At 43.1% G+C, this 16,692-nt stretch overlaps 2 protein-coding genes across 4 annotated transcripts; both read left to right on the forward strand.

Annotated features, from left to right (window-relative positions):
• Positions 1 to 6,352, forward strand: nkx2.9 (NK2 transcription factor related, locus 9 (Drosophila)). Of its 2 annotated transcripts, XM_030392066.1 has the most exons (4): positions 1 to 100; positions 289 to 367; positions 4,696 to 5,249; positions 5,420 to 6,352. In XM_030392066.1, the coding sequence occupies exons 3-4, from the start codon at positions 5,090 to 5,092 to the stop codon at positions 5,989 to 5,991; spliced, it is 732 nt and encodes a 243-aa protein (XP_030247926.1). In that variant the 5' UTR covers positions 1 to 100; positions 289 to 367; positions 4,696 to 5,089; the 3' UTR covers positions 5,992 to 6,352. The 2 variants fall into 2 exon arrangements, with proteins under 2 accessions (XP_030247926.1, XP_030247927.1); XM_030392067.1 differs by lacking the exons at positions 1 to 100; positions 289 to 367 and having other exon boundaries at positions 4,686 to 5,249.
• Positions 6,353 to 12,040: 5,688 nt separating this feature from the next.
• nkx2.1 (NK2 homeobox 1) lies at positions 12,041 to 16,471 on the forward strand. Of its 2 annotated transcripts, XM_030392064.1 has the most exons (3): positions 12,041 to 12,173; positions 13,891 to 14,141; positions 14,768 to 16,471. In XM_030392064.1, exons 2-3 carry the CDS (start codon positions 13,925 to 13,927, stop codon positions 15,445 to 15,447), a joined length of 897 nt encoding a protein of 298 aa, XP_030247924.1. In that variant the 5' UTR covers positions 12,041 to 12,173; positions 13,891 to 13,924; the 3' UTR covers positions 15,448 to 16,471. The 2 variants fall into 2 exon arrangements, with proteins under 2 accessions (XP_030247924.1, XP_030247923.1); XM_030392063.1 differs by lacking the exon at positions 12,041 to 12,173 and having other exon boundaries at positions 12,190 to 14,141.
• Positions 16,472 to 16,692: the final 221 nt, after the last annotated feature.

Genomic DNA, 16,692 nt, shown 5'->3' on the forward strand with positions numbered 1-16,692 from the left:
CCTCGCACCTAACGTGATGTCGGTAGAACCTGCCTTCTCCTCTTTGAGAGGTTCAACGCTGACCGTCATCACATCTTCCAAAGAGCCTGTCCTGATGCACGTGAGTAAACTTTTTCACTTCCAAGCGTCATGTGGACTGTTTCCCAAGTTGGGTCTTGTTGTTGATCGTGTTGTTGATCTCACATGTATTTTGTCCAGAGAATTGCAGTAAATATTTCTTTGACATAGGACAAAATAATACAGAGACATCTGATAATGTGATTTATTACTTTGTTGCTTTAAAAATAGATCTCACTGATGATAACGGCAACTTACTGGGACTCAGGTCCACCCTGACCGGCTGTGACGACGGCAGTTCAACTCCAAAGTAAGTGGTATATGTTATATTTTAAAGACTTTCCTGTCTTACATTGACCTGAGGTAAAGAAATAAAGTGTCAATATCTAATCCATTCCTGTAAGTCACTGCCATGATTGATCGCTGCTGACTACATCACTTGCGACGGGCTACATTTTACTGCTAAACCATGTCAAACATTTCTTTATGTCGCCTTATTTCTTACTTTCAAACACACTTCTTCACACTTTAATGTCAGGACTTGCCTGCGATGTCCCACTTCCCCCCGTTTTGTAGCTCCTTTCGTGACAATCCCATCGGCACACACGTCTCAAAGCTCTGTATAAACAAACCTGACTTCCATTTTTACACACACACACACACACACACACACACAGCTGCCTCATGATCAAGCGGCCTCACAAGACACCAGTTTACTGAGGAGAGAGTGATGTGGCTGCCAAGTCATTATCCCCCCCCCCCTTACACAGCAGCCCCTCTCCAAAATGCTAATGGTATTTACAGGACTGGGAGAGAGGGAGAGGACACCAGCGGCAGGTGCAGCTGCTGGAGCATCGTGAGGAGTAACAGAGGGGTCATTGTGGATGTTTAGGTGATGGATAATCAGATAAACATCCCGGGCTTTATCTTTTTTTTCTTTGCTTGACTCACAAAAGCTCCCAGTTTGAGACGTTAGAGCCGGAGCGTGTTTGCTTAGAAGATGTTAACTTGGATAGCGTGGACATCTGATTTGAACATATGTAAATCGTGTAAAGATTTATTCAAACGACACTTTTCAAAACTCGAGATCAGTCAAGTGCTGCACAATAAAAGCAATTACCAGTAAGCAAAGGCAGGATAAAAGAAGATAACTGCACTTTTCTCCTCAAATATTGACCCATCGCAGTCTGTTCAGAGGTGCTGATGAGCATATTTTTGAAAGTATTTTGTGGCTCCAGAGGCGACTGATAGAAATCTGATCGATCGCCTTATGTGACATCATATGAGGTGACTTACTGTCAGTCGGGGCTGTCGCCCATGTGGTCTTAAATGACAAGATCCTGATGTGAGTTCACCAGAGCTCTGTAGCTTGCTCCTCATCCGCTCTTGAGGCTGGCGGCTCACATAACACACTCACATCCCCAACTAGACTGTCGGTGGCCGAGTTGCATTGTGTGCAATGTAGGTATCAAGATTCTTCTGTCTCTTAACACCTATATTTTGAGTGTAACTTATTTGCCAGAGACAGCTCCTTTTTCTCCATATTTCTATAGATATCGCGTTATCTTGAACTTATTTGGCCACAATAGCCTTGTTGTAAAAATCTGATCTGGGCTGACCTTTAAAGACATGCTTTGAATATAACTATGTGGTTTTTACACACCCACAAAGTGCGATTACATTGTTTAAATCATCAAAATTCATCTACTCATTCACCCTCATTGGAGAAGAAAAAAAAGAAATCTGTCAACATGCAAATATCAACCTATGATGTCCACTCCTTGAATCACACTTGTGTTATTTTCACATTGGACCATGAGCTTTGAAACTCGACCTGGTGTCACAAAAATGATGCTCCATGTACGTGTCTCTGAAATGTCAGATTAAAGTTGAGCACAGAGAAACTTTTGCCCTTCAGCAGATGAACTTGAAAACATAATTTTAGTGTCAAACTCTCCACAGTGGAGGCCAAATAGCCAAATGAAGTAACAAGAGGCCAAACACATTTCTGAGTGGAGGGAGACTTAAGTAGAAATTTAACACTCGAGTCAACAGCTCTATGTGGTTCAGTGTTGGCTGATCAGTCTGCAGCACATTCACTGGGTCTCCTCAGTCGCTCGGGTCTGAGCTGTCACTTCAGCTGCTGAATTCGGAAACCATGTGAGAAAAATCTCCATTTGGCTAAGCCGAGGGAAGGGATTGGGAATGGAGAGCTGAACAACAGAGTAAATATTTGGCAGTGGAGAGCTCTTGGGAGCTGCAGAGGACCCTCTCTGGCTGAAGCCTGCGGGTGTTAAATAGATTAAGTGGCTGCTGGGTCATTGTGGACAGAGAAATTCCCGCTCTTTGGACATGACTTCTCTTTGCCTTTGCGTGTTTTTGCTCTCCAATCGAGTGCCCTCTGTAAACTATCCACTCCAGCGGCCCTGCGGTACTGTAATCCGCTGGTGTTTGTCAACCGCTGGGAGGCTGTTGTGTGCGCAGGGAAGGGAAGTCCGCTCCCTCAGTCACTGGTGATGCAAAATCTCATCTTAAAAGTTACCCCATGGTGTTTGTTTTCAGAGGGAAACTCGTGCGTAATGTGCGTAAAGAGCGAAAATGAGATATATTTTGTGGCAACACTACAGGTCACCGACTCGATGAACTCTGAAAATGTAAACGTGATTTAATACGTCCTGAATCACACATGTAATATTGCTCCCGGACTATAGACTTGGCGGCAGCAGACGCAGAGCAGTAGATAGTGTCCCGGATCCTTTTCAGCTCCATTCAAAACCATGACAACACGGAACAAGCTCGGATTTATCCTGCAAAGTTAAAGGACATTGTGCCGGGGCGTCAATCAGGCATTATTGCGGGACTGAACAAATGCAAAATCTTGACTGGAACAAATGCTTCCAACGGGTCTCGGACGCGGGGCTACATTTTCCCCTTTTGTTCCCCTCCTCTGGTTGGCATGTATTTGTGTTCCCTCTCGTCCGACCACCCAGGACGCCCGGGGAGGCATGTCCACCAGCACTCTCCTTCCCCGGCCTCATGCGCCTCGCTGAAGTGGATGAGGGCCCGATATCAATATCAAATACGAGTGTGGGGGAAGAAGCCCTCCCCACATACGGCTGGATTCACGCTTTGCATTTAATGCGTTTTATATGTGTGGAGAGACAGAAAGAGACGAGATGTCAGCGCGGACACGTTCCGATCAGACTACTTTAACATCAAGTTATCAAACTTTTTGGACTTTTCTAAATATCATACTAAACAGACGCGCTCCATTTAGGTTCCGTGCGTGAAGCGTGATGGATGATCAATAATTAATCTTGATTACCAATTAATAAAAAATCTTGTCAGCGGTCATCGGTCACTGCTCCAATTTGTCAAGAGCTGAGGGGGAAAAAAAGCCCGTTTGGAGGTCCAAGTGAAAAACTATATATTTACAATCGATTTGTCTTTTGCAGCACAATTAATAATAAACACGTCCGTCAGAGCGCATTAGTCAACATCTGGAAACACCACATAGACATTTAATAAGTGTTTATAAAACAACACAAGTACAGAATTATGATTAAAACTTCTTTAAGAAGACATGTTTGGTATTTTTTACAACTAGTTCAGTATTACGTCACATTTTATTGAGTTATTTTGTACTTACTTACTTATATATTTACGTATTTGTCTATTTATGTATTTATTTACTTGTTTTTTATGTTTTATTTCATTTATATACCTTGATTGCTTTGCGTACTCATTTACTTGCTCATTTATTTACTTATGAATTAACTTACTTACCTTATATTCTTACTGACTTACTTATTTACTTTTTTTTATTTATTTAATGACTTACCTCGTGTACTTACACGCTTACTCACACACTTACTAACTTATTTACTCACTAATCTATATATTTATTTACTTTCTCTTCTTACACACTTACGTATGTGTTCATTTACTTAATTACCGGCACTTGGTGATTCATTTACTTACCTTATTTGTTTATTCATTTATTTATTCATTTACTTACTCACCTACTTCATGGTCCTTCACTTATCCGTGCCCACAAGAGGAGTTTGAAAATAAACAAATTAACACTTAAATCTGCCCGTAACAACGTGATATAGTGTTCAAAACTATTTTTGGAACGTAAAAGCAAAGTTGGACCATTTATTTTCATCTGTCATGAGCTAGAATATCATCATACATCATCCAGAGAGAGAGAGAGAGAGAGAAAGAAAGAAAGAAAGAAAGAAAGAAAGAAAGAAAGAAAGAAAGAAAGAAAGAAAGAACGAAAGAAAGAAAAGAAAAGATTTCCCTGTTAAAATTCCCCAAATATGCCTGAGGAATGTTCTGGCAGCGAATGTTTGGGAGTCCTCCAGCATCCATAAACGTCCAAACTTCTCACGCCTGTAATTAATACGCCTCTAATGGACGTATTAGTTAAACCAACTCGCGGGCATCACGCTAATTGCTCACTTTGTATGCAAATGTTGGACACGTTGTTTGGGCCAGAGGAGGAGGGAGACGACAAGGGAGGAGGAGGATGAGGGGGAGGGGGGAGAGTTTGATGATGGGACGGGCTCTGTTGTCAGTTGCCACCCAAGACGTGATTCAGCTCCAACAATTACCATTATCTGTTTCCCCCAGTTTGACGATACGGGACGAATCTGTAATGATGACGAGTGTTTCCTTCGCTCATTGTTGAGGCGTTTTTCTCATTCCGCACCTACCATCATTGGGTGACAGCACTCCAGCCATTCAGGTGCTCGGCGGAGGAGGAAGAGGAGGAGGCTTTATAAGCGGCGCAGCCTTGTGTGTGCGGCTCATGGAGTGCGTGTTTGTGTAAACACTGAGCCCAGCGCACACATTGGTGTTTGGACAGCGCGTAAAAGCGGAAAGGAATCCGCTGCGTCTTTTTTTTTTCTTCTCCTCCTTTGGATAGATTCACTTTGAGGACTTGCGTGTTGTTGTTGTTTTGGTTTTTTTTCTCTCTCTCTCTCACACACGCCAAAACAAACCCGGAGTACGCGCGCAGGACGCGATGGCCGCCGCCAACAAGTTCAGTTTTTCCGTCAGGAGCATCCTGGATTTGCCCGAGCAGGATGCGGAGGCTGCGCCGCGGTCCTCCCCGGTTTACTCCTCCTGCTCCTCCAGCTCGCCCTACACCTCCTGGATGGACTGTGACCGGAGTCCTTGCATATGTGAGTACATGATGAGGATGATATGTGTCTTTATTTTAATTTAACATCTTGTAGTTTTATGTTTTAATCATAAGATAAAATAGATGGATGGGTTGATGGATGGATAAAATGCGTAATATCTCATTATTTTCACATGATTTTTGACCAACCATCGTTATTTATTTCCGCAGCTTCTGATGAAGGGAGCCTCGAGGCCTCCCCGGACTCCACCAAGCCGGACGACTCGTCCCCGGACTCGGAGACCGACAAGAGCAAAAAGAGCAAGAAGCGCCGGGTCCTGTTCTCCAAGGCGCAGACCCTGGAGCTGGAGAGGCGCTTCCGTCAGCAGCGCTACCTGTCCGGGCCCGAGAGGGAGCAGCTGGCCCGCCTGCTCAGCCTGACCCCCACCCAGGTGAAGATCTGGTTCCAGAACCACCGCTACAAGATGAAGAGAGGCCGGGCGGAGGGAGGGCTGCAGGAGGTGGAGATACCGCATCCTCCTCCGCTGCTGCGTCGCGTCGTTGTTCCGATCCTGGTCCGGGACGGGAAACCATTTCACACCTGCTTACTTGACACGGAGAAATCCGGCTGTTTACCTCCCTCCCCGGGGGTTCCGTTCCCCTTAGCCTACCCATCTCTGCAGCACCCGTCCCCCGTCGCTCTTCCTCCTCGGTACCAGCAGCACTTTCCCACCGCCGCGGCCTCCAGATTCGCCTGGAGGGACTTTTGGAGCGACTCTGTCGCCTTTAACTCCTTCAAGTGAAGTGGAGGCCTCACTTCTTCAATGCACGGACTCATTTAGAATTGCATCAAATGTTTTCTGAATGTTTTTGCAAATTTTTCGAGCAACTTAAACATTTAGATGTTCACTATAGAACGAAGGATATTTTGCACATTTTTATTTTGATATTTCTGCGCGTGTCTGTGACTATTTTTGATGATATTGTTCTCATACATGGGCTTACTGGTGTAGCCTGTAGACTGTTTTAATTATCCAGTGAGATAATGCATTTGTGTGTGAAGCTGTTTAAACGTAATATTTTGTATAAATAACTTTTGTTGAAGACAAATAAGTAGGTGGAGATAGAAGAGGTAGCAGCAAAGCCACTATATTACCCTGAAGTCAGAAGGAAGAAATGTTTTTTTTCTGTTTTTTTTTTTTTTTGTCTTTAAGGAGACTTTCTTTAAAGGTGTTAACTGTTTAAACTGTTTCTTTTTGTGAACGAAATAATTAATAAAAAGTTTCTCATATTTTGATGATAAATCTGACTGTGCAGCATGCTTTTATTTTACTAAGTGTGGGCCCAAAAAAATAACTTTCTCTTTGGAAAAAAAATCTGTTTGGGTTTTTCTCGTTTCTTTGAAAAAAGTGCATTTAACCTCTTCCAGACGTGGTTAAATCTAAATCCTAATATATAATCTAATTCATAAAATCCAAAATATGTAGCAGGTCGTGACAGCAGCCCGGAGGCTTTTATAATGTTAAAAAAAAAAAAGAACTAATTATGCACCCAGAAGCTGAGCAAACATCACTCCCCTAAAAAGGCCCGGCTTTTGGTTAAGCATAAGAATACCCAGCAAACATTACAGCCTCTCACACTATAGCACCCTGTTGTCGTCTGGGCCCATGGGCCGCCTTTCACTTTTATACAATTAACTTTTGTTATTCCAAAGCAGGAGGGATAAATACGGCCATTACACTGTGGAAGATCTTGGTTTGTGTATTGGGGATATGATATTTTTAAGGGTGCAGGGCGGACGATCGGCTTTCTTCAGATAATCCCAAGTCATTTACCAGATAAGTGAACAGGTGCAGTCGGGGAGCAGGAAGAATTTAAATCCAGGAACATGCAAGAATAAGAAGAGGTTTTTATGGATGATTTGTCATTTGGCACAGCAGATTTTTAATTCCTGCAGCTGTTAAAAGCCTCTGAACCACCAGGGATCATGGATTTTAGAGCACGGCTTGCGGTACTGGTGTCACCGGTTCCCACTCCCATGAAAAATATGCCTCGGTGTTTAAAATCATGTCAGTATTTCATCAGTGACGAGGGGGGTCTTCTGCTTTCACGCCCACTATAATGTTGTTTGCTCGTCCTGTGACCCTGCAGCCTATCGTCCCTGTCACCTGGCCCTTTGTCCCCCGCGCTGGGGCCACCTTGTATCACATATGGAGGGGACTGGCCGAACCCCTCAGCCCGCTGCATCTCCCCTTAAACACTCTTTTTGTCTGCGTGTCTCCCCGTGAATGGACCATTGTCCCCCATCCAAAAGGGACCGAGACAAAATCTTTAGTGTTTCAATTCCCGTGATGTTTAATCAGTCCCTGCGACAAATTTATGAGGTTTAACTGCACAATGGTGTTTTAGAGCATCTCGGGGTTTAAGGGTGACAAAGACAGGCTTTTAGAGGTTGCCATTGGTTTTTTAAGTTGGTCAGAGGAATTGTCTGAAAAGGATGGGCTTGTATTAGCCTGCCCATCCTATAGTTTTACTCACTGCTCTGCCCCCGGGGGCCCCTTTCAGGGAAGTTATAAGGTCCACATAAACTAGGGCCACAGGAGGAGTTTTGTCAAGTTGTTGCAAATCACATTTAATATGTATTAGCTGCTGATGGCCCTCAGAGACAAAGAGACCGATTGTGTTTTTCAAATTCAACGAAGATCATTTATTGGCATCTTTTTGCCTATGTGGGCATTTCAGAACCTAGAATTAAAGAATTTGTTGGTTTGTTTTCGTCCTTTTGCAAACACTAACTGTGTGAGAACATGCAGTATCAGCAACAAACTGAAGGAATTATAAGGTTTTCTTACTTTACTTAACATTTTAAACATCACTGCCTGATTATGATCATGTTTCAAGGCGACGCAGAGGTATCGTTTTAGTTCATAAGGCCGTCATCTATTTGGCGTTATGTGAAGAGCCACCGCAGTGTTTATGTTTGTTGGTTGAATGATGAACAACATCTAATGACTAAATTGGCAGTTTATTGACTTTTCTGTGAGCCTGTATGAGCTCTGCACTATTTTGAAGTGAGACTCCAGTTTGATTTACTGCCTCTCCTGGAGCTCTGAGTGACGTGCCGCCAGCCTAAATTCACAGCAGGTGAATGGCAGCGGCTGAAGAGAGGAGATGGTACAGACGGAGAGTCAGTTCAGAATTAATGCTGGCAGTGTACTTTTCCTGCAAACCACAGACATGATGCAACTTTACATTTTTTTAGGATGCAGATTTGCTTGGCTTATTCAATTCTTATGTTCTGACAAGACTGTGCTTATGCTCTTGTCACAGTTCAGAGAAGATCGTGTTTTGGTCTGAAATGCCTGTTTTGGTCACCAGAATCATGGCTGGAATTTGCCCCGAGGTCTTTCTCAAGATCTTCAGTGTTGTCATGTTGTCATAACACAAACTAATACCAGTAAATGACGACGGCGTCTCTCATGACCAAATTCAAAAAGTGAAAAAACTATGATTTTTTTTTTTTTTTCAAAGGTCAAAGGTCAGACCATAAGTATTACTTATATAGGGTTTAAACCTGAAAACACATTAATGGCTATAATGGCACCAAAACACATGTATTTTATCTATATCACATTTTTAAAGTCACTGTTCCTCACTGGATTTGTTTTTGCGTGCTCATGAATTGAGTGTTTTACATACTGGTCGCAAAATTTGTTTGGTAATACGCTCCTTTACTCTATAACTTAAACAAGTTACTTTGTTTAAAGCTCTTGGCATAATTGGCATAATTAGATCTCAGGCTCCCTACAACAGTGATCTTACAGAAAAATATGTATAAATGAACATCACGTAGACATAAATGGACCAAAATGTAAGATGGATCTATGACATAAAAGAGTGCATCAGCTATAATATAGAAATAGAATAGTGAAATCTTCTGAGTGCTTCCCATGGAAAGACTTGGCGCCAACATAAAATGAGACCCGCCTCATAAATCGATGTCGCTAATGATAAGTCTCTCGCCTAATTATCTCAGTGATTTAAAAACAAAGTGTCCATATGAAATGAACATAGGCCCGTCTGCAATTCACTCAATGTGTGAATAACAACAGTATGTATATGTGTGTAAAATCCATTCTTAATCTATCAAAATAACAAAAAACAAAAAAAAAATATCCCAAAAACAACAAGAAAAAACCCAAAGAAATTAACAAAAAAAACAATCAAAGAAAATAACCCAAAAAAAAAAAAAAAAAAAGAATCACTGAAAGAAAAAACCACAAAATAACAAAAAAAGTTGTATTGTCAGCACCAGGTAAACACGTCGTAATAAACACATACAGTGATATTTAAACGTCTGCTGCTTCTGACCCAGCTGTCCACTAGATGGCGCACCAACACACAGTATCAGCTCTCACCTCGGGCAGTGATCCTGGCTGGACGACGTCTTTGGCTCTGTTGGCTGCAGACGGCCGGTGATCCACTAGGTGGCGCGCTTCACTGGGGAAACACCACGTTTCTACTCTCTGAGTCTCCCTCCAGCATGTCGCTTTGCATCTGCTGATTGGGTGCAGAAAGAGATATGAAAAAAAAAATGGCAACCCGGAATGATGTGTGGCTGCATGGAGTGACGTCATGTGTCACTTGTTTTCTAGTGAATCCTGTCACCATCCCTTTATTAACAAGCAGTGAGCACTTGTTAAGGTTAATAAACATCAGCTGCAACTTGATAATACCCATTCCAATGTTATAGATGAACTACACAGTATCTATTAACAATTTAACAAGATCAGCTGCAACTTTACATTAACCAGGTGCTTAATATCTGCTTTATAAAGCATGTTATTGTTTGTTACCAGTGAAATAACTATTTACTAAAGTTTGATTAACTATGAATTTACTTTTTTTTTTTTTATTATTGATGGTTATTATAAAGTGCTACCCATGAATCTTTACAAGTCCATGTGAGGTGACATAATTGGATAACGAGTGGAAAAGGCGCTTTCTTATGAATCCATCTGACCCTGTGGTGCACACTTTAAAGAAAGGAAGAGAGAAAGGAAAAGAAAGAAATGGGGAATTCAGTCTCATGAGGTCACCATCAGATGAAGTCTCACGTGTGAAGGTGAAGATCTTCTGCTTTCTTTCTCCACCTCCTCCTCAGCGTCTGTTCTGTTCCCCCCCCCCCCCTTTTTTTGTCCGCTTTCTCATTTCTCTGGCAGAACAAGAGTCGACAGAGTTGCAGAAAATAGAAAGGAGGAGGAGGGAGGGAGAGAAAAAAGTCAGGAAAAAAGTTTAGAGGAAGAAAAATCCTCAGGGGAGCCGATGACGTCAGAGAGGCTGCAGTTATTATCCTCAATCTGCTCAAATTAGACTTCATTTTGGTCTGAGACAGCATGCAGGCAGCCACACATGATAGCCCTCATTTATAAATGGTGCATGTAGAATTAATTCAACTTCATGGTTATTTTACTATAACAAACAATTTGTTCATTAACATCACTTGCACCTGTACAATAATAAATTGCTTAATAAATAGTTTATAAAGCATGTGGTCGTTTGTAAGCAGTGAAATGGCTGTGAACTAAAGTGTATTTAACTATAACTTTAACATTTATTAACGATGGTTATTATAAAGTGTCACATTTTAATAAAAAAAACCGCCAAAATCTTTTCTTTTTTTTTCTTTTTTTTTTTTAAAGTTATTTCTCTGGAGATATGTGTGCGTGTGTTCCCATCCTTAGCCGTTTATCCTTCATCAGCCTCGATGTATGGATGCTCTGAGGTGCATTTTGTGATATTTTCGTACTCATACTCTCTTTAAAGTGTCACTGTAACTACTTTATGTTTTGGGTTCATAAATATTTTAAGCGAATTTTGCATCGTCAAAAGAAAACGTGGTTAATATTTCACGTGGAACAATAACAGTAAGTAACTTCACTTTTTTTTTTTTTAGTTTTCATTACATGCACTTGCTCTCCGGGTTTATATCATGCACCAATCAGTCCATAAACAACAAGAACAAAGTCTCGGTAGCCTCATACCCTCCACTTCAAAGTGTCCTCATTATTCTGAGGAATTAGTCGGAACATTTGGACTAATTGCCGCTAATTGGCCATAATAGCCGTGTGCCAGAACAGTAAAAAGGTACTGATTTAGATGATTAAGAATGTCTTGCGAAGTTCCGTAATTAAGGCAGGCATAAGCAAGATTTACCTTGGATGCAGAAACATGCTGTAATTCTAATTGCCTGCGATTATATGGCCTGTGAATTACGCTCACCGCAGCTCGGCTATCATCCAAACAATTTGTTTAAGCTGTAATGTTTAGGCTTGCACTATATGATAATATTGCTTCATTAAGCATAATTATACGGTAATGGGAGGATATAGATTGTTTACTCTGCCGGGCTCTTTAAATTGGACTTCCATGCATCCCTGCAAATAGTGCCCAGACAGATTAGCCTTCCTGTAACGTGCAGGCTGCCGTGAAATATGCAGCGAGGAGCCACGGTGGCTGGTGATCCCCGTGACAAACTGTCAGTGATCTGCATGTCACTTGCGGTAATGGGACACCCTCACACCGCCGCCGAGCCAGTTTGCTGCTGAGGGGCGCAGAATCATTAAATTATAGGCAAAAAGAACAATAAATCTAGTTAAAAATGTACAGTTTTACTTTGTAAACGACACAAGGAGTACATGCTCAGAGTCACAGTGGAATAAAAACCTCTCGCAACATTAGAAATTATTGTGTCAGCCACCAGAAGACGCTGTGTTTCTTTAATTCCTGTGTAAGGAAATAGCGACTCAACCTGCAGGCTCAGACTTCTTCTTCTCTAAGGGGCTGGTGGCATCTGTTGCTGCTGCTGCTGCGAGCCTGACGTTAGACCTCCCTGCAGGACCTTTACGAAACCGAAATGTAGTGATAATATTTTTACAGTAGCCATAGATTGAGCTCCGGTATGATCCTGACATCCACAGATTGTGTAAGTTAGAAGTTCTCGATTTTAATTCTTAATTTGTAATGATGCAGGTTGATAGTTTGTACCTACAAATGTCAAGAATTTGGATAAATCGATAGCTAAATGATAGCCTTTTCTTTTGGCTGCTGTTTTATGTGAAAAAAATTACAAATATGCAAAATAATTATACTATTACTGTTCGGTGAAAAGGAAGACTTTTACAAATCCTTAAACAAAAACTACTAGTGGTAATGGCCGAACACCAAAACAAATATACAATTAATTTTAAAAAAATCTCAATAATAATACAACCAAAAATACTCACACACGCCATTATTAAAGTAATGTACAAATATTTTACGTCAAAAACTGTCTCGATTCCTTTTCTCGAGTAAAAGACGCAGACACGTCACCTAAAAGCTGTGCGTAAAAGTGGACATTTACGCACAGACGTAAAAGAGGACTTTTACGCACAGGCGACAAGGCACAAAATACCATCTCTCGACTTCAAAGCCGGTTGGATGAAGCCAGAAAAATCTCCTCGTGCTCCTGAGTCAAATTTTAGAAATGAGATATGATTGAGTTAAACTGCGAAGGCTCCTTGAGCATTAAGCCGAAATGCTGCTGAGGGTCTACCTGGCGTTGTGCTGCAGGAGAGTCCTTCACCGCCGTTAACTTCACATGAGAGCCTCTCCTCCTCCAGACTTTATTTTGTTGTGGGGTGTTTTTTTTTTCCCCCGTCACGTTTGTATTTTACACCGGGTCTCCTGGACGAGTGTGTGCATCTGAATTTAGCTAACACGCTGCTTGGGTCCAATGATATCAAAAGAAAGAAAGAGAGAAAAAAAAAAGAACTGGGGGAGGTTAATCATTTACGCAGCCACTTAACACGCGGATGTGTATTTATTTACTTATCAGTATCAGTCAATTTCCCTCCCCGCAAGTGCACTTTTGCATGTCTGAGTACGATAAGGCATAACACAAACAATCCTGCAATCACTGGAGGCCTCTCATGGCCATTAAAAGTCAGTAGTTCAACTGAGGAGTGGTTCTCCAACTCTCAAGTCCATATAGGCCTCCTTTCATCAAGAGGCCCTCGTAAACATCACTACAGTTAATAAAGTGTATTGTGTGGTCAGCGCAGTCTCAAGGTGCAGCCGCGCGTTTATCAGCGGCGGCAACAAGTCACAAACCCCCTTCGAACGCAGCAGCGCGGCAGCGAGTCGGGACAGCGCCCTGCCGCCGCCGGGATGAGCATTTATGATCATGTACAGCGCTTATGTTATTGTTAGTGGGAGGGGGAGCACATGTCTTGTAAGTGAAATTACGCTCGGCGAAAAAAAAGGAGGCTAGAGCTGTTTTGGTATTGTTGCCGATGCCCCGCCTCTGATGGTAGCCTTAAACCTGGCACCCAGCTAAAACAAACCAAAGCCAGCACCGAGCTCCCACTCAATCCAATTAAGGCGGACTTGAGGCGCTCTCCTACGTGTTCATCTACCAGGATCGACGTTGAGACAACAGGAACCAGAGGGGCTTTGGCCAAAAAAAAAAAAAAAAAAAAAAGAGAGGAGAGAGAAGGAGAGATTGCCTTGCCTTCTAATTTCTCCCTCTCCAGCCCCAGAACAATGTCGATGAGCCCTAAGCATACGACTCCTTTTTCTGTTTCCGATATCTTGAGTCCCCTTGAGGAGAGCTATAAGAAAGTAAGTATGGAGAATAACAACTTGGGGGCACCTCTCAGTTCTTACCGGCAGCCGCAGGTCTCTCAGGCGGCGATGCAGCAGCACCACATGGGCCATAATGGGACTGTGTCTGCGGCTTACCACATGACTGCGGCAGGTGTTTCCCAGCTGTCACACACGGCCATGGGGGGCTACTGTAACGGCAACCTGGGCAACATGGGCGACCTGCCGTCGTACCAGGACGGCATGAGGGGCAGCACCACGGCCACCGGCTGGTACGGAGCCAACCCGGACCCGCGCTTCTCCACCAGTGAGTACCCTGCTGCACCTGTGCTTTCGCCTCAAGCTTTTTGGGGTTATCGCAGAGGAGACTGACGTGCAGTTTTGTGTGCAATGTTTTGTGCATTTTAGCGCTCGCTGTGTTGTTTGTGTCACCTGTGCGTGCGCTTGTGCGCCGGGGTGGACGCTCTCCAAAACCCCTGGAGTGTAGATTTTTTAAAAATCCGATCAAGGAGGGCAAAGATAAGGAAAAAAAAACAATGCGTTTCATGAGCTGCGTGCAACATCTGGAGGAAAAAAGTCTCACCTAAAGACGCATTTATAGACGCCATTATTTAAGATAATTTCATTTTGAGCGCGTTATCACACGAATCCGATAATAATACTCCGCCGGTCACGAGCTTGTGCTGAAATCTGTTCTCTGGTGACAGCTTGACAATGTGTGAATATGGACTTTGACACGCATTGGGGTTTCTTTTCGATGGGAATCATTTTAAGGCTCAAAATGTTGAACATGCTGAGTGGCAATTTGCTGACAGCCGTGCAAATAATTACGCAAAGTTTTATCCGAGCCGGTTTTCTTTGGGATTTATTTTATGCTTGCAAGTAAAATTTCAGTTATTTCATTGTATTAATTGAATGTTTTCCCCTCCTCAGTTTCTCGCTTCATGGGCTCGTCGTCGGGCATGAACATGGGCAGCATGGGCAGCCTCAGCTCCCTGGCAGACGTGGGCAAAGGCATGGGCTCCCTGTCCAGCACCCCGAGGAGAAAGAGGCGAGTGCTGTTCTCCCAGGCGCAGGTCTACGAGCTGGAGCGACGCTTCAAGCAGCAGAAATACCTGTCGGCGCCCGAGAGGGAGCACCTGGCAAGTATGATCCACCTCACCCCGACCCAGGTGAAAATCTGGTTCCAGAACCACCGGTACAAGATGAAGAGGCAGGCGAAGGACAAGGTGTCCCAGCAGCAGATGCAGCAGGACAGCGGCTCGTGCCAGCAGCAGCAGCAGCAGCAGTCCCCGCGGAGGGTGGCCGTGCCGGTGCTGGTGAAGGACGGCAAGCCGTGCCAAGGCAGCGGCCACACGCCCACGTCCTCCGCGCAGAACCACCACCAGCAAGGGGGCAATGTCATGATCATGTCCAACAACACGTCCGGCCTCGGGCAGCATCAGAGCCAGCAGGTGGGGAGCACGGGGCACTCTCCAGATTTGGCGCCGCACTCCTCCAGTCCGCCGTCGCTGCAGAGCCAAGTGGCCGGCCTCTCCCACCTCAATTCCCCCGGCGCAGAGTACGGCTCGGCCCTGCAGTGCTCAGCCCTGTTATACGGCAGGACGTGGTGACAAGAGGCGCCGGCTATGATTTAAACCAATTCTTCTATTTAAAGAAAGAAAAGAAAAAGAGAGAGACACATTTTTTTTTCTTCTTTCGAGACAGTTTCACTGTAAAAATGTGCGCATTTGAACAAAACGCCGGGCGACACCGGCGCAGCAGCTCCTCTTCGAATTTTTTCCCCCCACCTTTTGGGAAAGGAAGTGGCGACTTAACACGGAAGTGAAGGAGAGAAAGAGACACTTTTGACCACAAACTGCGGGATGTGTGAAAGTCTTTGGATTTATTTATGTAAATTATATTTGAGACAAACAGAAGAATCAGCAGTCATTATAAGCCGCGTTAGTGGGGAAGAAGAAGTGAACCTGAACTTTAAAAAAAAACACAAAACTGCTGTATATGGGTGCTGTGAAATCCCCTCCACCTCCTCCTCCCCTCACACACACACACACACACACACACACACACACACATACACACGATGGCTCTGATTTATAATAGAAAAATTTAATGTAAGCCGTAGATCTAGCTTGTATATTTCTGTAAAAGGTTTGGAATTTTAGCTATCTGTTGTACAAAAAGTTTTTTGACGCTTCTTGCCGGTTTGTTGTCGTTTCATTGGTATTTGTACCGTTTTATTTTCTTTGTAACTTATATAGATATTTGACTTACAAAACAAAACAGTCCTATTAATAAATTATGGAAACAAGACAGTTGAGGTTTTTTTTTGGTTGTGAAATATGTCGACACGGCGGAAATATTTCTCTGGGTGGAAAAATCAATAGGGCAGATATGAAACCAGTGCGTTAATTATTATTATTATTATTATTATTATTATTATTATTATTATTATTATGTCTGCTTCTATTATAGGTGTTTTTTCCTCTGATGTTTTATTGATTATTGGGTTTATTGTGAGAAATTTTTTTTTTTCCAAGAACCACGTATCCGGTTTGGCAACCTGACAACACCTAGATACTTTATCAACACTCGGGCTCTTATTCTGACACTACAATTAAACACTGGGGCTATTAATTTTTTTCTGTTTTATATTCTGTGACAAACCACACACCGCTCAGGCTTATCGCCAAAAAGGCTGCAGCTCACACACACACAAGCATGAGTAAACTGAGCCTTTATGTTCAGGTTTTCTTTTCTCCCTCTCTCTCTCTCTTTCTGGCGGTGTTTGACGCGCTGGTGTGTGTTTTTCTCTGCCCCTATATGCTGACTGTGTGTGAGTCAGGAAAAAAAAAGAA

This window comes from Sparus aurata, chromosome 16 (genome assembly GCF_900880675.1).
Source record: "Sparus aurata chromosome 16, fSpaAur1.1, whole genome shotgun sequence".
Classification (NCBI taxonomy): domain Eukaryota; kingdom Metazoa; phylum Chordata; class Actinopteri; order Spariformes; family Sparidae; genus Sparus; species Sparus aurata.